Raw genomic sequence first — 23,749 nt, 5'->3', positions numbered from 1 at the left:
TTTTTTTCTTGTTTTTTCTTTTTTTTTTTTTTGTGGGATGGGATTTGGGATTTTCTGGCAGCCATTTAGAAAGAAAAAATTGTAGCACGGAGGCATATGAACGACTTCTTTTTGCACACAGACATTAAAATGAAAAGTTTTGATTGACATAAAAGAGTACTATGTTCTTTGCAGGGACCTGTGCCAAGAGGTTCGATGCAGCTGGGGTTTTGTTTATTTGTTTTTATTTTATTTTGCATTATCCTAGGAACAGCAAGGTATTCAATGCCCAGCTCAATAACATTTCAAGGCTAGACTGGTAGGAGGCATAATTTTAGTGTCCTGAGGCCTTAAAGTAGGAAATCTATAGGGAAATATAATCAGTGAAGTTGTGTGTGGTTTTAGGGAGACTTTTCAGCTACTTTCCAGCTGTTTTTTGGCAGTTTGTCACCACTCAGGGAGGGAAAGCTCCTCACAGAGGGCATCAGGAACACGGTTCCTTGATCAGAAGACAGGTTTCCCAACTGCAGATGGTGAGGCATGTGGGACACAGCATGCACCAAGGCAAGACAGCCCTAGTAGGAAACCATGTGAGACACCACCTTCCCTCACTACCCCTATGGCTGCCAAAAGCACTGCCAGCTTAACCAAAGGACACTTGGTGGAGAGAGCACTTCCTTCCACCCCTGAAGACCACCTGGCCACCCCAAAGCCAAGTCTCATGCCCATCGGTGCAGAGTCATGGCAGACAGGTATGGCAGGGAGGCCTTCTCATAACAAAGGCATCCAAGTGGAGATGGGAAATGTGGGGACACCTCCAGAATTTTTCAGCAGCAACATTTAATCAAAGTCATTGCCCTTATCGGTCAGATTTTTCCACAGTGAATTTTCTGCTTGTTCTGTGAAAAAGATCTGCAGTTAAAGATTACTTCTTGAAGCATGAAAATGCTTCAGAAAATGCTGAAGAACCACCTCCCTATGCGGCTCTGATAAAAGAGACTTGAAAGAAAAGTTTGGATCAAACCACCCTAATCTTTGGCAGGGTCTAGAAATCTAACCCAGATCTAAATTTTACACTTGGCTTTAGCTCAGTCTCTTATTAAGCAGAAATAAAATGGCAGTAGAGAAGATCCAGCTCAGAATGTTTATTCTCAAACATCTCTGTAGAACTAAATGCTGCAGGATGCAGATGGACTGAAGAGAAGATAACGCAAGAGATGAGCTAAAAACTTCACACTGGTATAAACATTCAACCTCCTTTGTATTTTCTCCCTGCTGATGAATTCTCGCACCTATAATAAGTTCCTTGCCTCCAGGACAATGTAGCATGGGGTAGACAAATTACATTATGGCCATGCAAGACTGTCACCATGCAATGAAGCCACTCTTTTTTACCAAGCATTCACACCCACTTCAGTGTCTAATCCACCGGTATCTTAATATCTCCTTTCTTTCCCTTCTCTCCCTCACCCATCCATGGTCCAAGCAGTGTTATTTTGGTTTAAAAAAAACTTTGTTCTTACTAAACCTAAGTGACTTGGTCCAAGAAAATAAAGCATGCAAATGTAAACTTGGCAGGATAATAATAAACAATATTTTCCTCTCCTCCGGCAATTAACTAGAGAGTCTGTTGAGGTTCTTTCCTTTTGTAAATCCTTTGTTAAAGGGCAATTCAGTGATTAGCTGTTCTGAACTATAAAGCACGAATGTAATGTAACACAACATGTGCCATGAAATTCACAAACAAGAATCTGTGGATTTTTCATGTATTTCTGGATCTCTGTTTTTCCTTTGTCCATCTCACCTATTTTTTGAAAAAAAATAGTTTTTCACTCCTCAGTGCTAATGGATAGAAATATCACTGGTTGTAATAAAAATGCAGCAAATGTCAGGAGTCTGAGCTTTATTACTTTATTAGAAATCCAATACTTATTATTTTTCCAGAACAACACTTCCTCAGACAACTGACTCTTTGTCCAGTACATGTGCCTGATCTGCATATACTTGTAAAAAACCCCCCTCAAATCATCTGAGGTGGGTATTTTGTAGTCAAGATCTATAGTTATATACATTCAAAAACTGATAAACGATTAATTGCAAACTATTCAAACAAATTTCATTCCTTAAGGTTTCCAAAATCACATTTTAAAAGGGGTTAAATATGTATGTAAATTTGTTACAAATCTATTTGGGTTTGACAGTTCAGGACATAATGTTTTAATAACATAAATATGCACAAAACTGTAATATTAGCTTTGGGCTATATTCAGGTAGACTGCATGGGAGCTGTTTTTTGTTTGAGTTCATCTGCAGTGCAGGCCTGCAACTGATTAGCATTAATTTCACCCTGCAGATGGGGGTGGCCATGGACGATTTTGTAGAGCAAAATTGACTGGGTATGTGTTTTGTGTAGCTTTGCATTATCTTGCATCTTTGTTAATTCTTTTTTCTTCTTCATTTCCCTATCAAACATAGTTAGATCCTATTATTCATCTTCCTTTTGTCACAGTTTAGCAGTGCCAAACTTTAGTTAATTGCAAAGCATCTTATTCAGTCTTGGATTTTATAACCTGTCAAAAGATAATCCATCCCATCTGTTCTTGAATGGACAAAAGCTGTCCTGAGGCCCGTTACTGTTCCCAAACTACAGACTGAATCTAAACTCCTGACTCCAGCCCTGTGTTTTACCACTAGACAAAACACCCGGTTCCAAACATTAACAAATTCAGTCTAAAAAAAAAAAAAGTAGGAAGATAAAAACTTCCAGCTTCAGATGGTTGAAATACGCTTAGTTTGTGGGAAGACTTTGCTGAGGAGCCTTAACTTGACCTTAGTGATTTGGATCCCTACCTTAAGGAAGCAGCTGAGCCCCTTGTGAAGCCTGAATGGGGGATATTAATTTACAATATAGAGTTCACAGTGTGGCTCCTCTCCCAAACATGCAGTTCTCTGGAATAGGTCCTACCCCCAGGGAAGGACCCGACTTCCTCCAACAAAGAGAGGAAGGACCTGAGACACATCGAGTCAGTGGAGAATAAACCTATTAGTGAAAGAGGATGCACGGGTGAGGTTGGCTGTATGCACCTGTCACAACGCGGTCGCACTCCAGAAAATGACTGTTGCAATGGAAATTAGGATTTATACCAAACCGGAGCGTAAGAACTGCATGTATAACATATCCTCCCCCATAAGCACACCTGCATTTCTGTGAATGCCTTACATCTAGTTCCACAAATGCACAGCTTTCCCGCAGTAATTATGGTTTCTAGGGAATGCAAAAGAGATTATATTTGTGTGTCCTCTATAAGATATTGGTATTTCAGAGTCTTATATACAGATAAACCTTAAAATTCAGAGCAAGAGCTTTGTAATTACTCAGTCGCTACAAGATGTCAGTGCAAGGAAGTGTAACAGTTACCCAAGACAACAAGTTGAGGAAATAATCTCAGAAAGCTCAACTCCATGTAACAATTTACGAGTGTCTATTAAGCCAGTGTAATACACAATTAGCAGTTTTAAGAGTATTTACGCATAGAACAAAATAACACAAATTTTTGTTGACCCATATGGAAAAAAGGAAAAAAAAAAAAGTCTTTTTATAGCCAGAGTAAAGGAATGGGTTTCCTTGAGTTCTAGCCCAAACAGAAAAGTTTTCTTGCAGCCAGTGTAAACTCAGGGTAACAGTAGGGTTTGCTATATATTGTGGGATGGGGTACAGTTTAATGCTGGCAGGTTCATCCACTTGAGGGCAAAATTTTCCATGCCGGCTTTCTAAAATTCTGTAAAATGTCCCTCATTTTCCTTGAGACTCTATCTCCATTTCTCTGCCTGTCAGATACCTGATGGACCCCACGGGTGGGCCACTGGCTGTCAGCAGGTATCGATCTCCCAAAACATTAAACTGAAGCTTGAGATGGTGCCCCTCTAGCCCACAGCATCCCACAACCAACCTGTCAGAGGCCTTGCTTATTTCACAGAATCACAGAATGTCAGGGGTTGGAAGGGCCCTGGAAAGCTCATCCAGTGCAATCCCCCCATGGAGCAGGAACACCCAGATGAGGTTACACAGGAAGGTGTCCAGGCGGGTTGGAATGTCTGCAGAGAAGGAGACTCCACAACCCCCCTGGGCAGCCTGGGCCAGGCTCTGCCACCCTCACCATGAAGAAGTCTCTTCTCAAATTTAAGTGGAACCTTTTGTGTTCCAGTTTGAACCCATTACCCCTTGTCCTATCATTGGTTGTCACCGAGAAGAGCCTGGCTCCATCCTCCTGACACTCACCCTTTATATATTTATAAACATTAATGAGGTCAGCCCACAGTCTCCTCTTCTCCAGCTCCAGAGCCCCAGCTCCCTCAGCCTTTCCTCACACGGGAGATGCTCCACTCCCTTCAGCATCTTTGTTGCCCTGCATTGGACTCTCTCCAGCAGTTCCCTGTCCTTCTGGAACTGAGGGGCCACAACTGGACACAATATTCCAGGTGTGGTCTCACCAGGGCAGAGTAGAGGGGCAGGAGAACCTCTCTGACCTACTGACTACCCCCTTCTAACCCACCCCAGGTACCATTGGCCTTCCTGGCCACAAATACAGGCACACGACCTAGACTCTCCTGGCCTGGGAGCAGATTATTCCTTTATTTTCCTCCAGCCTTTGTCAAAATTTGGGACTTCTGAATTTCCTTGTACTCTTTAGGCTAATTACTCCTAATTATTTTATCATTTTTTCTTTCTGCTGCTCTATTTTGAACTTTTTACTTCACCTGCATCTTTCAAATACTGTTTCTCACAGCACTCGCAAACACAGATGTGTCTGCAGTGACCTGTCACCCTGTCACAAAAGGAATTATATTGCTCTGTCATGACTCACTCTTGACAAACTCCTGTTGTCTTTTACAAGACATTTTTCTTCTAGTGACCCCACAAATAGTGTGCCCTATAAAATCGGTTGTATAGTAGAGAGTACAACAGATTATCATGCAAAGGGTATTTAAAATAGCTTTTTGTGTATGAATGTAACAGCAACACACAGAAGAAACAAACACGACATCCAGCATTAGGCTAAATCTGATTTCTCCTGCTGTTGAGTGCATGGAGCTGGTTTCATATTGGTTTCAGCTATGAATTCCCCATCGCTTACATCCAGCTTAAGAGCAAATGACTAGATTAGGAAATGAATACTCTGACAATTTGGAAGAATTTGTTTAAATGAAGCTTATGGATTTGTTTGATCTATTCAGAACTATAAAGTCTGTTTTTGAAAGAGATGCCTGTTCTTTTTCTAACTCCATCTTGGACATAAAGGCTAACATACCTCTTAAGCAAGATCGCAAAACCTGATTATTTTTTTTTTTTTGTTTATGTGGAGCCACCCAAAGAGTTAGCTTCTATCTAGAGACAGCTTTCTACAGAGATTATAAATGGTTTTGTCTACATCTGTGCATTTCTGGTACAGTTGAACGTACAAAGTAATTATTTTATAGCCTGTATTGCAAAACTAATGTGTTCAGTTGTCACTCCTCCTTGAAGAGAGAAATTATTAAAAGAAATTCTAATTGAGTAAAACCCTGCCTTGGACAGTTAGTTCAGTGTTTTTCCACTTTCTTTGTCATCTGGCCCATGAATCTCACAAAGGAATAGAACACAAAATCCATGCCTGAGCAGTGCAATTGAGAGCCAACGCTGGAGCCTTCAGATGCCTGGGAAGCTGAAGCACACAAACCTGATGCAGTGAGATTCACTACAGTGCATAGTATTCATAAGAAAGGAAAATAGTAAAGCACTAACATAAAGAAAACTTAGTGTAAAACAGTAAAACACCACTATAAAGAATATTTAATGTAAGCTGCTGAGAATTCTTTCTTTGCTTATGACTCAGGTGACAATATCTACCAGGCATAGGAGACCTTTTAATCTGTTAAGTTTTTGACTCAGAACATTTGGCAGAGTGTAAAAACTCATGATCCGTATTTTACGTGCAGGAGGAGAATAAGGCCAGTTCAGTGAGAAAATGGCTTTGGTGACAAGGGCAACATAAACAGTGTCCTGCCCTCTGCAGGACTTGACATCTCCTGCAGCCACCGTGCCCAGCCCAGCCCTCCTGCCCTTAGACCAGCCCTTGTACGTAAGGTTACAAACAGGATGATAATCACAACATGACTGAATAGTTCTTAAAGCTGTGAAATACTGCAGTGAATCCTAGTCCTGAGCTTTAGCTGCTAGGCAGCACTGTGTCACTAGCATAGGGGGAAAACGGTGGGGTTCCGCATTAAATAATAATGGAAAAACAAAACAAAACAAACACATATAAGGTATGTAACAAACACAGACTGGACCTAATTCCACTGTTTTTGTCAAAGCTAAAAGTACCCAGTTAATCTGAACAGTTTATTTAATGACAATCCCAGGAGACCTTTAAGTCTAATAAGAATAAAGCACTACCACATTCGGAGAAGAAAAAGGGTCCATTGAGGTAGAGGCTGACTATTTTCATATTGATATATTAACATGCTTTTGCCTAGCCAAAGCTATACAGTTTGTACAGCAGGCTCACACTGGAGCCATCAGCTGCTTTGCACTGCTAGTGGGCATTCCGGGATATAAATGGTTTTGTCTTGCTGCCAATTAACATCCTTAGGGCCACCATCTCAGGACATCAGGCTATTGGTGCAAATCCTTCCCACCGTGAGATTAGCCTTATTATTCATAACAGATGTAGAATGTTGGAACGGGCTGATACATTTTTATTTTTGCCCAGAGATTGACTTTTTTTCCTTGATCTGTTCTGCATTGCTGAAATACATGAAACAGAAATTAAGGCCAGCACTACATAAAGCTGCAGATGAAATGAAAAAAGAAGCACTGGGGCAAGCAAACAGGAATACATTCCATCACTGTGCAAGTCCACTGTAACTATAAGTGCATTTTAATCATTATCATTTTAGAGGGAAACTTCAATGTAACTTAGACCCAGAATAACTGGATTTAGTTGCTGTCAGCAGGACTGACACTGACAAACTCACCAGTCTTATCTCACTCAAAAGGTTACATTTCACTGTGAGGTTTTGCAAATGAAATTTTCCTGTCAGCTCAGGAAACGTCACTCTATATGATGTCAGAAATGAACAGTCTTACGCCTGCCCCATGTCTGACAAAAATCATAAAAATACATTGTTGCATATGTTAACCAGATGAACTTTTATTTGAGCAGAGATTGGAACCTGCTTGGTTAAAGGAATATGATTCCTCCTGTCCTTGTAAATTTCCTTCTTTTGGAGGTGAGGGAGAACAGGAAGGAGCGGTGCTGCTGTACAGGATGGGCTGGAGTTGGCCAAATTCAGAGGGTGACACTATCTAGAGTAGCAGCAGTAAGCGAGAAAGGACAATGTCTAGCAGGAGGTGGGACCCAGACCTCATATGCAATGGGCTGGTGCTATGTCACGAAACAGTCACAGTAAAAAAGGTTGAAAATATCCTTTTTTCAGTTGTGTTACTATGTGCAGTAAATAAAAGATTTCTCATTGCTTTCTCACTCTACTATCAATCAGATACTGCCTTTCAAATGTGAATCTGTGCATGTGCACATATATTTGTACCAAGTGTCAGACAAAACTTCCTGCTCTGACATGACAGCGTGAGCACCTCCCCTTCCCCAGGTGCTCCTGGCACAGCTGGAAGCTTTAGTACTGGAACCTCCTCACTTTTCATAGCAGAAAGCTAATGAACTTTTGCTTCAGAGGCACAATGCTAAGTGGTACCAGACAAGTATCTGGTCCACATGTGTAGCGTGATGAACGTTTGAAAGATTTTACACTGGCTCTGATGCTTTTACGTTGTCAAAAACATAATACCGTAAAATGCAGGGAAATCCCAGTATCTAATGGGGAAGATAAACAAGTTACTTATCTGGAATATCTCAAGCCTGATAAGGGTATGTACTTAGGATGTAAGTAGACTGTCAAAATAATATTACCTAATTACTGAGCATCCTCACAACCCAGGGATGAGCTCCAGGATCATCTGCACAACAATATGCAAGAAGAAGAGATGCACTGGGGTCAAAAACACCTAAAAAGATGTTGTGTGTTTCTGACCTGTATTGTGGTGCTCACTGTTCCTTATGTGCAGTAAACAGCCGCACCTTTACACGCCTGCATTTGCATCCTTACTGTCTGGAAGCCACCCTGTGAGGCAGATCACTTCTGTCCTGCAGGGCTGCTCACCTTGTAATGTGCCTCCCAAGCCCAGGGCCCAAACCTGCAGCCAGAGCCTTGCTTTCACTTGGGTAAAGCTGAGCTCCCCAAGCAGAAACTGCTCTCCTTTAAATGCCTCGTCTCAATGATAGTAAAGAGGAGATTGCCTGCATGAGCAAAGAGGAGATTGAACACACAAGAGCTGTTGGCTAGCAGAGAAGGATAAAGTAAAATGCTTTTTCCTCCTACTCACTTCTGTCTTTGCTCAAAAGCATTTTGGACAACTTAAGCTAGGCATGTGTATGTCCAGTTTTGCTTGTCTCATGAGCTTGAAAAGAACAGGGAGCATTCTTATTAAAGATGGATTATGTGAGGTGAAACAACCTAAATCAATTATCTTGCAGCATGGAAACTGTGCAGGGATCTTCTCCACTCAGAAGGTTTCAGCAGCCTCCAACCAGGAATGCAAAAATAGATGTAAAGAAGTAAGCTAATTCCATGACATCTATGTGTTTCCAAGAACCACTCAGCCAGCCTTATTGTGCAGGGTAACCATAAAACTATCATGATGTACAATAACCCCCAATGAAGGAGTCATATATTTAATCTGTTTACAGGTGTGAGAGGTCTACAGGAGTTTGATTTTCTTGTTTTCTTTGTTCTTCCTAAATACTTTTCACAAGCAATGTGGCTTCTACGAAGTTCTCTCTGGCACATACTTGTTCTCAGGTGTAAGGGTAAGGGAGACATCTTCGTGCAACTTCTATTTTACAGCTGAGTTCAGTGCAGTGCTCTGGGGAAAAGGCCAAATGCTGGTTACATGCACCGGATCTCATAAAATTTATCTGAATTTCACAGCAGTCAAGGAAAGCTGAATTTTTGTTCCTCTTTAAACCTGTTTCACTATTTTTTTCTAACGCTTTGTACTCTTCTGTTTTCAAGAACACTGCTGAAGGAAATGAGTACAGACTACACGTAGGAGTTGTCTTGGCAGGCAAGGTATAGATCTATTTTATGTAATTATGAGGCTGGAAAAAAACAAAACTATTGTCTCTGTAAAACTACTCTAACATTTGTCCTCTTTGTAAGAAGATTTGTATTTGCTTGATAATCTAAAATGTCCTGAAGTTCTGTAAAATGACTATTAGGGGAATATTTAATATAATTTGGCCTAAGTCTACTGTAAAAACATGTAATAATTTCTGTAAAGTGATAGGAGCAAATGAAAAACATATGGATTTCTTCATACTATGTTTGGTCATTCTTTTTTGGCTCTCCTCAAAGCAGGTCTCACTGGGAGCCGTATACGGTGTAGGCTAGCATAAATTATAGAAGGCCTAATGCTCTTCTAATTTATGATCGCTGTCATGGGCTGTCAGACCAAGATCCCCAGAGCACAATGAATCCCACTTCTCAGCTTGCTGTTATCACTGATAATACAACATCAGCAGTATTAGGAGAAAAAAACAGGTATTCCTTAACACTGTGCAAATCTGAATTTAAGTATAATTCAGGTGTTACCTACCTTCCAAATTCAGAGCTACCACTGCTGTATCATCCTCTAACCCTTCAATCACCTCGCACTTGTATCTTCCGTAATCCTCCAGCATTATATTTGTGATTACAAGAGAGGCGTCATTTTCACTGCTTCCCCTCAGAAACACTCTGCCCTGGTAGTTTCCGTAGCTCTTTCTGTGGTGTCCCATTGCAACAAAGACGTCCACTTCTTTGAGGTAATCTGAGGTGAGTTTGGTCCACTTGACCCGGATTTTGTGGGTTCCTGAGCCAGCTGTTGATGTGTGTTCATGGTAAAATTTACATGGCAGTGTGACATTGCCACCCCGATGGGAGAAGATTTTAGCTTGCTCTGCTACCACAAGTAGACGGGGTCCATTTTCTGCTGGGATTCAAGGAGAAAGAAAAAGCCAAGAATTAGTAGTCTGTAATCTGCATTTTACAGAATGGATAAATACAATAAATGTCACAACGACCATCAGCTATATTATACATTAGGTCTGCAGAATCAGTTGCCTGCAATCATTTTGTACTTAGGTGATAGCAGGGTGTATAAGCCAGGTGCATATAATTATTTATTTAACTGTAAGTATGTCTCTGCATTTCGACACCCAGACAGGCAGAGAGGTAAAACTTTTCACAGCATTGCCCCTCCACAAAGGCAGAGGCCATCCTATATGCTTCAGAGTCAAGAAGATAAGAGTTGTATCAATATACTGACAGAGTTGAATAGCTGGTGTATGAATGCCATTGTCCATAAAAGTCTGCACACAAACATCCCGTATTTCCCTGTGGGTTGCTCCAGAGCTATACATCAATGCTGCATTTTCTTTTCATAATTCAGTTTTTATGTATGGACTCAGTTTATTCAGGAGGCAGAATACAAAGCCCATCATGATCTGGGATGCAGTGAATCATGCTCACAAAACAGAAAAACCATTACTGTATCAAATACCACTATTTATATTGTCACAAAAAAATGTCAGCATAATTCTAAAATGTCTCATTTTCTGTTTGTATTTCCTTCTAATATTTGAGTTCAAGTTCCTCTTCTGACACACTTTGACTGAAGTCCAATTTACCTTCAAATTTAAAATTAAGTTCTCTCCTGGCCCATTTCCTGATCATCTCAACCTGTTTCTTCCTCATCTGTTTTCCTCTTCTTCAAACTCATCACTCTTTTATCTTTAATATTTTGATCTCACTTTTCACGCAAACCTGTATTTAACTGGTTGCCTCCTCTCCTCCTTCCCCTCACCCCAGGCTCCCTGATTGCTTTTCTATATAGTAGGTTACTATGGCTGATGTCGCTCTATGAAATCATTATATTTAGGGCAGTCAGCTTGCACAGGTGCTTGCTTCAAACCTTAAGTCTCTGGGGCTTCTTTGATAGGCTGCGCTGCCTTGGGAAAACCCTGGAAAGCACAGATTTCATGGTGGCAGTCAGCAGATGTATCCAAACCCAAAAATATTTCCTTCTCTCAGTACCTCTTGCCTCTCCTCTCGTGCACAGTTTGCAAAATTGATTTAGCAAGCTCAGCGCTTCTGCAGCTATTGCTGTCCTCCATCACTGAGACACCGACCAAAACCAGCAATGAATCACCAGCACTCTGCTCGCTGGGAAGGAATTACCAACCTCACTCTACATAACAGATTGCGAAGAAAGACTTCATAACTCTCTGTGGGTCTTTAGCAAGTCAATGTAACAGCCTAAAAATGTGATTCTTGACTCTAAGGCTCGGTCTGGCTCTCTTTAATTTCAGCAAAACCCAATGTTAAATCCCAAAATGTGCGGGCTGATGAGAGGCTGACCCTGTGAAGGCTGTCAGCAATTTTCTGCCAGCATCAGTGGGAATGAATCCGGATTGATAGGACAAAACCACGGGAATGTGCGCAAAAATGTCATCAGCCAGAGAGAGGTGTGGAGGACTGGAGAAGGGAAGGGCTGGGATGGACATGGGCTGATAGAAGGATTTTCAGTGATGAGCCCACCAAGGAGGATCTCACACAGCCAGCTGTCTATTCACAGCACCCCAAAAACCTGTGGTGTATCCACAGCCACAGGAGGTGCAGGGAGACATTAGGATCTGTAGCTCACAAATGTCTCCAGATGGTTTTAGGCTTCTGAGTCTTGCTGATGGGTCTGGCAGCTAAATTACATATTCACCTAAACTGCATTTTCAGCTTGACTTCACTATCTGTCCACACTGGCTAAGCTACACAGCAGAAGAAACCCCAGGGTATGCAGCATTTTATGATTATGTAAACAAGTTCAGGGGTGGTAATTGCAAAGACAAGCTTGCTGATTGCAAATGTGCATCTGCTTAATAAAAACAGGTATCCCAAATGTTTTTTTCTTTGTGAGGAGGTGCTGTGTCCAGAGCACTGCTGTTATCTCCACAGGACAAACTAGCTAGGGCACCAGCTTCCTCAAGAATGAACCAGCCTGAGTGCTGCAAGTTGCTTTACCAGGATAAGAGACCTTCCTACATAGTGAAAAATCATTACTGCAGAGCAGATCACCTGCAGCCCCATAGAACTGGTTTTCTTCACTGCCCTTCGTGCCAGAGATGAGCAGAGGCTTGGGCTGCTCCAGTAACCCATCTTCCCCCTTTCAGAGGAGAGCATCCAACGAGAGAGGTGATCTGAGGCAAGGCACCATGGAAAGTGTTGCTAGCACTGTTTCCACAGGACGAGGAGAAAGAAGAAAGTGAAGGCAGCCAGGATGGTTTGTCAGCAAATTTCCCTGCTTCCTTCAGGGACAAAGACGTTCCAGAGACTTCTGTCCACCTTGGGAGGAGAAATGTTATGCTTTGGGGTGGTTATTACCAAGAAACCTGAATCAGAGCTCAACTATGCTGGGTCTTTAATACTGAAATAGTCAAGTTAATAAATATTAGCAGAAAGGACTGGGGCAGGAGGGAGAGTCTGACTCAGGCTGTTAAAACTCGCTCTTTCTAACAACAGCTTGTCTATGCCAGCACGGCCTGGAGACGTGCCCAGAGCACTGCCACCTCTGACTCCTGCGTTAGCATCTAATGAGGTGCTGTACCTCTCTCCTGGCTGCTTCCCAAACTCTGTCCCTTTGCAGCAGCCGTTACCTGAGTTCATACCTCAGCAGGGGTAAAGAACAGAGGGGATGGAAAACTGGGAAGGGACCAAAAAGCATGGTCCTTCTCAGCTTGGAACATCTCCTACATCCCTGCACCTTCAAAAGGAGATGCAAAGCTTTAAATTTGCCCCTAGTCTCAAGTTTTCTAAACAAGAAAAGATGATGTGCCTTGCGATCTGGTGAGACAGCGGAGCAGAAAACTACATCGCTGCTGCTCCCAGACTTATGGGAAGAGGAAGGAAGAACCTCTGGCTTTCGAGGAAAAGCAGATGTCAGATTGCGGGATGCTGCGTAATTTCTTTTGTGGGCTAGGAGACATGCAGGATACATGCAGGCAGCAGGGATTCAGGATTAAAAATTAGATGACAGGGCTTTGGAAAGAAGCCAAAAGGTCTTTATTATCCAGCAGCCGGTAAGAACCAGGGTCAAATTCACTTAACTGTGTATTTTTGGGAGAATGGAAAAATGTATGGTCTTAGTCTTTCTGGAGTTGACAGAGAAGGAGTTAAAAAAAACCCAAAACAACCAACAAACACAACCAACAAAAAATGCTCAAACGCAGAGCAAAACGGGATCCCTTCATGTACAGTATGTTTAGCACTCTGGATGTAGTATTCTAGCTTACTGCTGCAAAAGTCAGCTTAAATGAGGAATGAATCCATCTTCCTGGGTTACCTTAATGCAACGAGCAACGATCTGTTGTGAAACAGTGATCTAATCATGGAAGGTGGACTAAACACTGTTTTAAAGGTTTGTCAGAGTGGATCCCTGGCTGGTTTCCTTCTGGAATTTCTGACAAGGCTGCTCCTTCTGAATAAAATTATCTTTGCATCTAAATGGCAGGAATATATAAAAGATGATTGCAAGAAGGAAAAATACGGGACACATGAGTGTTATTACACAATCCAGAATGTTACTTGAAGAACACGATGCTTCTTTTTTCCCCAGAAATACTTTCTCCAGAAGTACCACCAGAGAATTTGTAAGGTGAATGGCCAGACAAATATAAACTCTGCAAACCGCATATAATCCCTTGCTAAACAATTGTCTGCAACAGCACAGTTCGGATCCTTGCTGGAGACAAGACAGACCACATGCGTGGCCACTCAAGAGCCTCAGACGATGGGATAACAGTGAGAAACGTGCTGTGCAACCTCCAGCCGCTCCTTCTGGTGGGACCAGGGGTGGCCACAGCGTGGTTATTGGCTCTGGTCTCAGCTCCAAGGTCAGAAACGGGACAAGAAAGGTTTGCTAGGTGGGGTTTTCACCTTTCCAGGTGTAATTTGCCTTGTAAGACAGGCAGCAGCTTAGCTGTTAGTACAGAACCACGCACCGCCGGTGACTAATTTGCCATGTTTTTTTCCACTCCTGCCTCCCTAGTATTGATTTTGACAGGCTGTGGCCTTTTGTTAATCCTCTTGGTGCCATTAGATGGATGACATGATGCAGAAACAGCTAAGCTGGCTAAAAATGAGTTCGTCCCATCTGCAGAAGCTGCCCAGCTGCGCAGGTTAACACGTAGCTCTGGGAGCTGCTTTTCCAAGCTGTAGGGAAGGACTGCCTGCCACAAACGAAACCTCACCTGGGAACCTACTGCTCAGATGGGCTTTCCTGTATCTCAACAGTGCCAAATCAGGCAGATATACACCACGGGAGAAAAGGTTATCTTGCTGCATTAGGCAGTAATAAGGCACAGGCAGCACCATTCTATCTGCCTCTGCTTTATTCTTCACCTCTCTTTGTCCCTTGCCTGAATGCGATGCAATTAGCACTGCTGCTCTGGTTATCACCACTTCGTAGGCACCTAACCTTGACTTCAGTGTGATTCCCGCTTCAAGGACAGTACGTGGACTTGCCCTCATGCTGCCAGAGCTCTCCGTTCAATCTCACCTGATGGCTCATTGGTTTAGTTCCAAATTTTACTTCTGGACACATATTCAGATTTACCTTTTTAGGTTTTGGGGGGTTTTTTGTGTGTGAGTTTTTGTTGTTTTTGTTGTTTGTTTTGGTTTGTTTGTTTAAAATATCATATTTTCATTTTTCCTCTCACAACTGGCTTCTGCACCCACGAGTAATGGCAAGCCAGGTTTGGAACGCCAAGAACATAATGTGGGGCAGAGAGGATGAGTCACGCCACGGCCCCTGGCAAACAGCTTTATGCACTTTATCCATCAGAACTGTCCAGAAGCTTATGCTGACCTGGCTATGAAACTTAATTATTCCCATATTTTAATGGACTAACTTACACAGTTGCTCAACTGTGGAGAAAAAAACGGGCCTTTCTAAAGGGAAAAAAATCATAAATCAGGGATCACATCGCAGATGTGTTTTATCAGATAAACTCACGTATTGCCTAAATGTTCCACATTGTTAGCAAGCCATTAGGCTAATAACACCGTGTGCCATCCTACTTTAAACAAACACAGAGATGTTTCTTGCTTTCCTGTAGTGTTGCCAGGGACTTGAGCATAACCCTAATGCTAAAATATCCTCGTTCTTCCTATAACACTGATATGTTTTGTTATCCTACCATGTTTCTTTAAAATTAAAAAATAATTTCTGTGATAACAATAATTCCAACTTGTAATAATATCTATGGAAGTACATTATTGATATTCACACCTATGCATGTATTACACAGAGAATCCGAAAGGAAAATAATGAGGAAGAGTTATGCACACACTTTTTTCCCTATGTTTTTCCTACTACTTCTTTATCCAGCTATGTTTTAGCTAACTACCTTTTTACTTTTGCCTTTGGAAAAAAAAAAAAAAAATCTAAAAATTTTTGTGTATCAGCTGTAAGATTAGGAAAAGCTGTTCTTAATTTGCCCAAGCATTAATGTCATTTTGTTTACGCACGAGAAAGAAAATACAAGCATCAAACTCCTGTGTTCCTACCTCTAAACTAAGAGGATAAAATATTCACTACACATTGCTTTTAAGTTTTGATGTGCAACCGGTAAGAGGGGCCACATTAACTCAAGTTCAGCTTTCTAGGAGACCTAACAGCACATAAAACCATCAGGGAAATAATAAACTTCCACTCTTCTAACATATTGCCACCCTTTGCCTTAAATAAGCTTTAAGTATGTGTTTACATCAGTATAGATAAAGAAACTGCATGAAAATTAAGCCTCATAGAGCAGAACAGAACAGAAATCATGACAATTTCTTGGCACCTGTATTGCACAGAAGGAAATCTTCGTGGGTGGCATTGAGACTGCTTGACAAAACCAAAATACTACAGAGAATTGGTGAGGAGCTTTCCCAGTTCTTTAATTACCTTTAAATGCGATATATATATATATACATATGGAATATGTATATGGATGTATATATATGGAGATATATATATATATATGGAATTAGACTACTGTAGCAAGCAAAGGCAAATTAGTAATTTAAATTTGTGTTTAATACGAATCCTTTTGCCTCTGTAATAATTTTTTACAACCCAAATATACCGGTACCTACCATCTAAGGTCTATCCCAGAATATGCAGTCCTGAATGCCCTTAATGAAACCAACATGTCAACGGGAGGTGAGGTTGCTCTTTGCTGACATTTCTATTACCTGCCATGCTCTGAAGAGGAAAGCAAGTTGTGTTGATGATAAAGAAGCAGCTCAGTTATAAGAAGAGACTGCAAAACGGATCACGACACAACCTAATGTGTCCTCAGTGACAACAAAACTAGTGAGAAATTTTAAGCGGAAAAGCGGAAAATGGAAATGAGTAACAGGTAACATCACTGAAAACAGAAAAAAGCAGAAATGTGGACCAAAGGAGGAAAGTCAAAGGGAAAGTGGAAAAGCATGAAACTTGGGAAGATAAGAATTAGTGTAAGAGGTCAAATCAGTAGTGCATCTAATCTTATATCATGGTTTTGACTGGTCCAGCAATACTATGCAGCTTCTTTCTCTCTGTGGGTTCTGGCTTGTTTGGAAGAAAAGGAAGTCGACTGAAAATAAAACTCATCATGCAGAATAAGTTGGGTAAAGATTTCTTCTGCTTTTGTTATTGATTAATTGATTTCATGTTCTTTTTTTTTCAATAGAGCAATATTAGAAAGTTTTCTACTCATTCCACGTTGACATATTTCTTGGTATGTATAAATAAACCTGTGCAGAGATCTTGATAAGCAAAGGGGTGCGTTCCCGTACCTGAAAGGTAAAGAAATGCTGCAAAATATAAATTCAAGAAAAAGCTAAAAAGTTAAAGGTTGATCCTTCATGAGCCAAACTTTGTATTCTCTTCGCTGGCATTTCTTGTTGTATTTCTAAAACCTGAAGAAACTGGAGGCATACGTTAAAGGCTCCTGCCACCTTTAAGTAATTACCTTAGCAATTACTGTAATTGGTTATTCAACTGTTCAACAGCTACACAGGGAAGAATGCTCTTATCTCTGAAGGGTACTTTGCTTCTTTGAATAATTGGTCAGCGACTAACACTATGAATAGATTACACAGATATACCAAGCTGAGCACTGAAAAGAATCATCCTCCTCTCTCATGGGTCACAGAGTCCTTCCCAGATGGTGACTTCAGAGGAAAATCCTAGTCTTCAATTACACTGATATGCTCAGATTAGTATTGTTTTTGCTAGGCTGTACTTTTGCCCCATTTTAACATTCACCAGATGATTAAATTTAGGATTATGATTTTTTCTAAAGAATGAAATTGATATCCCCCAAGGCACACACAGTTTACTAGGGCTGGGACTCAAGGGGCACAACAGACCTTATTTAAATATAGTTATCTCGCTTGCCTTTATCCACAAAATGACAATTGTATGCAGACAAACTACCAAAGAGGAAGGTGATAGGGTCAAGCAATCTGGGATAACAAAGCAGCCTGATCAAAACCATGAAATCCATCACAGGCTTCAGGAAAGGAAATAAAGCCACACAAGAGATAAATTGTGGCTTTATATATTTTATAAATTTTTTTCATAGGCATTGGAATAAAACCAAAGAAGAAAAGATATAAACAAAAGGAGGGGGTGAGAGAAAAGAAGCAGAAAGGAATATTGGTAAAGGTAGGGAGGCAAAACTGCCTAAGAGATGAGAAATTCGTCTGCAGTCCAGCTCCACTCTATTAACCAGCAAAGGGAGAACCAGGAACCTGAGCTGACACTGAAAGCAGGAACAGAGATACTAATGAAACCAGCAACTCATTTCTAAGAAAAAACGAAAGATTTAAGAGAGAACATATCTATGCCTAACACAATGTTAAAGAGGTTGCTGTTTAGTAAAGCTAAAGAAATCCAGAGTTTCAAGAGAGTGGACATTTGAAAGAAAGAGCTCTCTGTTAATTAAAACAAATGACTCATAAGTATAATCAGAGAACAATACTATTTATGAAATACTGTTCATTCTGGTTAGCAAAGGCTGAGTCTGAGAGAGATGGCAGGAGTTTTTCTAGTAACAGAGGTGGAGCAAAGTGGGGTAACTAGATCTTCTGTTCCAGAGTTGTTAAGGGAGTCAGAAGCACGCTGAAAAAGCCGTCAGACCGTAATACAGTATTAATAGCTGGCTGCTCTTTAGGAAGGCCAAATGAAAGATGAAGGTGATGAGGTGGCACTGCACATCAGCGCTTTAGCGGGTTGTGAAGAAATAAGAAATGATGGTGAGGACAAAACAGAGCATGGATCAAAAGCAAGTCAGGAAGGACTGTAAAAGACCTTGCTGTAGCATTGAAAAAACATTTTAAACAGGCACAGGTTCATTTTGTAGTATGGAGTCACTACACAGATAAAGGTGGAAAACAACAGAGAAGTGACCCAAGTGCCATATTAACAAATCATCTCTTTTTAATAACGTTGGTTTTGATGCTCTGGAAGTATGGAGTTGTTTAAAGTACATGAGTGTATTGATGTGAAATGAAACATAAAGATGACAGCTGAACTCAGAAAATACAGCCTGTTCAAAGGAAACTGTAGAAAACTTCGTAGCCTGCAGTACTGATGTTACCACTGACACTTTGTATGGCAAACTTGACAGCATAGATTTTAGGTCACCTATCACTTTATGAATTGTACCACATGTTTCTGGACAACAACAAAATAACAAATATATGTAAGGAAAGGAATTTAACCATTACCAGGCTGATCAGTTTGACCTCAACAACAAACAGAACCTTAGAAAAATTTTTTGAAGAACAGAAACAGAGTCATTAGAAAGTAGATACTTACCAAAGGGTGTCAGACTAATTTGATATCAACTATATAATAAAAATAAATGTATAAGACAAGTGAAATGTGATGCATTGATTGCTTGGAACTCAGGAAAGTGAGTCATCTGGGAAATACATGAAACTGGATGGGATGGAGAAAATAGGTGCTTTGGTAGAAATTTTGGTGTCTATGAACTAGATACAGAGGAACTCCAACTGGTTGGGCTGAAACACAAATGATTAACCTAGAATAAGGCCAGCAAACTGTCTCTCGTACAATTTCTGAGACCCTAATATTTCCACTAGCTTTGCCTTTTAAAGTAAATGCGACTTTTGAATTAATAAAATTTTCACATGGCATATTAAGCATTACAGAAAGAGAGTAGAATGGATATTTAGAATGTTAGAAGAAAGAAGAGTGGGAAAAGTATGCTAACATCTAATATGGAATGCATAATCTAGATTTTTAAGGCCTAGTATGAAGAATTATTGATATAAACCTTGTACTTGCTAATTGCAAGTGATAATGAGGGAGAATGACTGCTAAATATTGTCTGTCACAATGGACTATTGATCAGCTACAGCACGGCTCGGAAGAGCACAAATTTGATCCAAGGGCCAGAAGAAAACCAACATTGTTACCTGGAAAACAAAAGTACTAATGCTAGCCTAAGATCTTATGTGGAAAAAAATCCAAGCTGGGCACACTCAAGAAGTATGAATTCAAACAAGAACTAGTGTAGAAACAAACTACTAACATCAGCAGGTTATACACTTAGAGAATAATTTGAAGAAGTTTATTCAAATGATAGCTGTGAGGCTATGATGTTATCTTACTAAAGTTTCAAAGTGAACATCAAAGAAGAAGAAATGTTATTTGAAGCTAAGGAACACCGGGAGAAGCATAAGGCCATACAATGGCTGTGAATAAACATAGAGTATTAGGAGAATGGTCCAAAGCTATCTTGCAGTAAAGAGATTCAAAACTCAGCTTTTCTACAAAACAAAACCTGCGGGAGATAATGTGATGTAAAGAAAGGGGAATAGAAGGCGGTTTAGCTCATTGCCTCAGGAGATCCCTTTCAGGTCTGTGTACTTGACAACACAACATCTATCTGCACCTTTTGTAATTCCAAGGCATTCCAAAGGATGCAATCCAGGAGGAGTTTAGCTACACATCTCTTGGATTTCAGCTGTGGAGGGGGGTGCTACACTCCTTAATGTAACATAAAATACCTTTCGTATGAAGCTATAACACATATGTTGCACAGGTTTCCCTGATTTCCAGCTCATTTCCAAGTGTGGATCATCGTACGCATTTATGCAGCATTGAGCAGAGCGGAATCCCAGCCCTGGTGGGATTCCACAATGCAGAGAGGAAGGAAAAAAATTAACAGTAAAAATAACAAGTTCCAAGCAGTTTTATTCTCTTTGATTTGCAGTCTGTGTATTTCAGAGCCTGAATCAGCTGATGGACAAAGCTCATGGCTGAGTTCAATTTCAAGCTTTATCCAACTTTCCTTGAAAGAATAAACTCTCGAGGATCAAGTGAGTTTTCATGGGTTGGGAGAATGGTCCTTCTCGAAACTTTTATCAGCTTTGAGCTATTTAGCACTTACAGACTGCACTGTACACATGCTGGAGGATTAGTAATAAGCGACATGTATGACTTGCAAATTGCACTTAACTGCTGACTAAGCAAGTTTAACATATGCAGCTTAAGGGAAAATAATTTCGATTTGGTTTAATTATTTCCACTAATTTAATCTTCCAAAAAGATAAATAAAGTTCAGAGATAAGAAACTGCATTACACAAGGAAAGGCGAACTGTGTTTATTAGACATTGGTGTCAAATATGAAATTCACTCTGGGGAATGAATGTTCATCATCTCACAACAGTGATGCGTTTTCATTTTGACATAACACGTTCATTTGACCTTCATCCTGTGAGTTTCCTTAGACTGAAACCAGCTATCTGCTATTCCTTATTTGACCTTGACAAGCCGAGTGCCTATTTTAATAGGTGCAGGGTACCTTTAAGTTCTGTGACTTTCCTGTGAACTTCTATACGTTCAGGCTTTCTTAGTAACATGCCCTAACTCAGTAATTTGTATTTACACAACCACTCAGATAACACAATTTGCCAGCTGTTGAGAGGAAGGAATAAAACTTTAAAGAGAGAGAGAGAGAACAATAATGCTGCTTTTCTTAATTTTGCAAGATTAATTTCAGCCAGCCTCAAGAAACATAGCAGAAAAATCACTGTCACTTCTGCCTGTCCTTACTGCATAAATCCCCTGTTTTTTCTTATACAGGATGCCCCTCAATGACTGAGACTAGGACTGAAAAAACAGCTGCATTGTACTGCAGGCTCAAATCCTGCTACAGCTAAAAGCTCTAGGATTCAACCATGAGCCAAACAAGATTATGCAGAAGGCCAGTATAACACTTACAGTGAATTAAAGGTATGAAGAAGACACATTTCTTTTGGGGTAAGCTACTTTTTTTTCTGGTTTAAATTGCCAAATTATGATCTTAGATGTGCTAAGCTTTTTAAAATAATAAACAGCAATAAAATTGTGTAACGTGAAGGACTATGCATGACAGTCTTCTTAAAATGAAATATATTCCACAATAAACTAAAGGTATTTCAAGCCATTACAGTTGCTTATTACTGCAGGACGCATGCTTTCTTCTTTATCTTAAATCATGCCGTACTTTACTCCCCAATCTTTGCCAGGTTGTGACTAAGTGCTATTAAACAGTGCAAGTTTTGGGTTTTTTTTTACTTTCCTTAGCACTAATAATAACACAGCAGAATGAGAAAAGGTTTGGTCAACAACAATAATAGCATTTTTAAAACAGTGCAGCAGAATAAAAATTAAGGATCATTAAGCACACTATTCTGCTTCCCTGAGCATTCTGAATATACTGGTATTTTCTCACGTAGTTCCTTACCTTGAATGTGAATAATTCTTTCATGCTCCAGACTTGAGTTGTCAGGGTGAGGTTCAGCCCAGCAGGCAGAAATCAGCACCAGGAAAAGTAGACTCTTCATCTTTATAGTCAAAAGAATCTTCTTCACTGTAAAGGCATCACACACAAAGGCTTGTGAATATTTGGAAACCTATACAATATTGCACTGCAAAACTTGTTACAGCAATGATCTTATGAGTGATCTGTAACATATTTAACCCACTCAGCTGAAAAAGTTACAACACCTCCTAATTTTTTAGGCATGAAGGCTGGACATTTTTGTCATGGACTTTCATTAAATGAAACTGGGAAATCCATACTTAACTCTGCCCATCCAGAAATACATCATGAAAAAATTAAAGCACAAACACAAATATCCATAAACCAAACTCCTTGCAAGACTATAGGTAAGCAACACTTGTGTTTTAAAAAGGGTTCTGGTGTACTTCTGCTTTTCCAGACCTACTCTAGATCTGGTCTGTAAATACAGTTAAAACAATCAAAGCTATCACTTTATCTATATCCACTGCATGATGCAATCTGCTGGTGACAGATTTTCAAGAGTAAAACAACCTTCTTGTAAGTTTTTGGCATTTCAATCAAGACTGCAATTTAACTCAGCAGTCAGGGTGGTAAGTTTGCTTGAGCTAAGCAGTAAAAATGACAAAACATTTCTTAAGCTGACTAGAAAGGTCTATTATATTTCAGATCCACTTACCATTTTAAAAGATGCCTAAATACACAATGAAATGCTCAAAACCATACACAAAGTAGCTTAGAGTTGTATATGTTACCACTGCAGTTGCCCTGATTGATTTTTCATTCATTTCTACCTAGAATGCTGACGCACTAAGTCAGTGTGCCAGGTAGGGTCTCTGCAGTCAGCAGAGCTGAGCGCTGCAGGAAAATCTCTGCCAGCCTCTGAGTAGTAATTAGGCAAATGAAGACCTGAAATAGAAAAGGAGGCATAAAATACAAGAGGTTTTATGTAGGGGCTTCAGGCTGCTGTGTGTTTTATAACTATAATTTTTATGACCCTGATTTCTTGAAATAAAAGATAGCTATTTCCCAACTTTGCTTTTCAAGAGACTAGGGTTTTTTTTTTTCCTAGTCATTGGATAGTGGCAGCATTATTATTATGCTTTCCCTCTAATGCAAAGAAATATTTATTTTCTTTTTTTCTCAGAGCTAGAAACACATCAAAGTTGCAAGGTACTCTCAGTCAGAACCTGGGTCAAGGTCCGAGCTTTGCAAACAGCCCCTGTCCCCACACTGACTGAAACACTTATGTGTTTCAAGTCTAGATCCAAATACTGCAATCCGAACCAATCTCTACCACAGACTAAAATGCAGAAATCCTATTGCTATTTTTTTCATAACAGAACATGCACGTTACTTGCCTGCCCTTCCATTTCTTCAAAGCGAGTTTTGGGGGGGTGGGGGGGTGGATTTCAAAGCCAATTCAGCATCCCTTACTGTGGAGTGTCTAGAGGTAGGACAAGCGCTGGCTGCGCACTGTTTTCCAGGTGGTCTACGCTCAGTAACTCAAGACTCTCCAGCCACTCCTTCTTTCCTGGAAAGCTTGGCAGGCTGATGACCTCCATTCGCAGAGCAAGGACAGATGTGGCTCCGCCTCGAGCACATCAGCCCCAGCCTGGGCTGACCACGGGGGTGACACCGGTCCGGCCGGGTGCTCCTCCTGCACAACGGGACCACCGAGCAGGGCAGAGCAAACACCACACTGCTCCTTGTGCAAAACCACACTTGTGCAAAAACCACACTGCTCCTTCCCTCACTTATCCCAGAC

At 40.6% G+C, this 23,749-nt stretch overlaps 1 protein-coding gene across 1 annotated transcript in view; it reads right to left on the bottom strand.

Annotated features, from left to right (window-relative positions):
* HAPLN1 (hyaluronan and proteoglycan link protein 1) overlaps positions 1 to 22,024 on the bottom strand; it is a gene marked incomplete at its 5' end in the record, with an annotated part of 33,552 nt that extends 11,528 nt beyond the window's left edge. The window contains 2 exons of the mRNA XM_082075031.1: positions 9,692 to 10,063; positions 21,925 to 22,024. Coding sequence (XP_081931157.1) covers positions 9,692 to 10,063; positions 21,925 to 22,024 — 472 coding nt within the window. The remainder of the gene's footprint in view (positions 1 to 9,691; positions 10,064 to 21,924) is intronic.
* Positions 22,025 to 23,749: the final 1,725 nt, after the last annotated feature.

This window comes from Streptopelia decaocto, assembly GCF_964273445.1.
Source record: "Streptopelia decaocto genome assembly, chromosome: Z".
NCBI classification, from domain to species: domain Eukaryota; kingdom Metazoa; phylum Chordata; class Aves; order Columbiformes; family Columbidae; genus Streptopelia; species Streptopelia decaocto.
The sequence above is the reverse complement of the archived record's forward strand: the minus strand, read 5'-3'. Positions and strand labels throughout refer to the sequence as shown.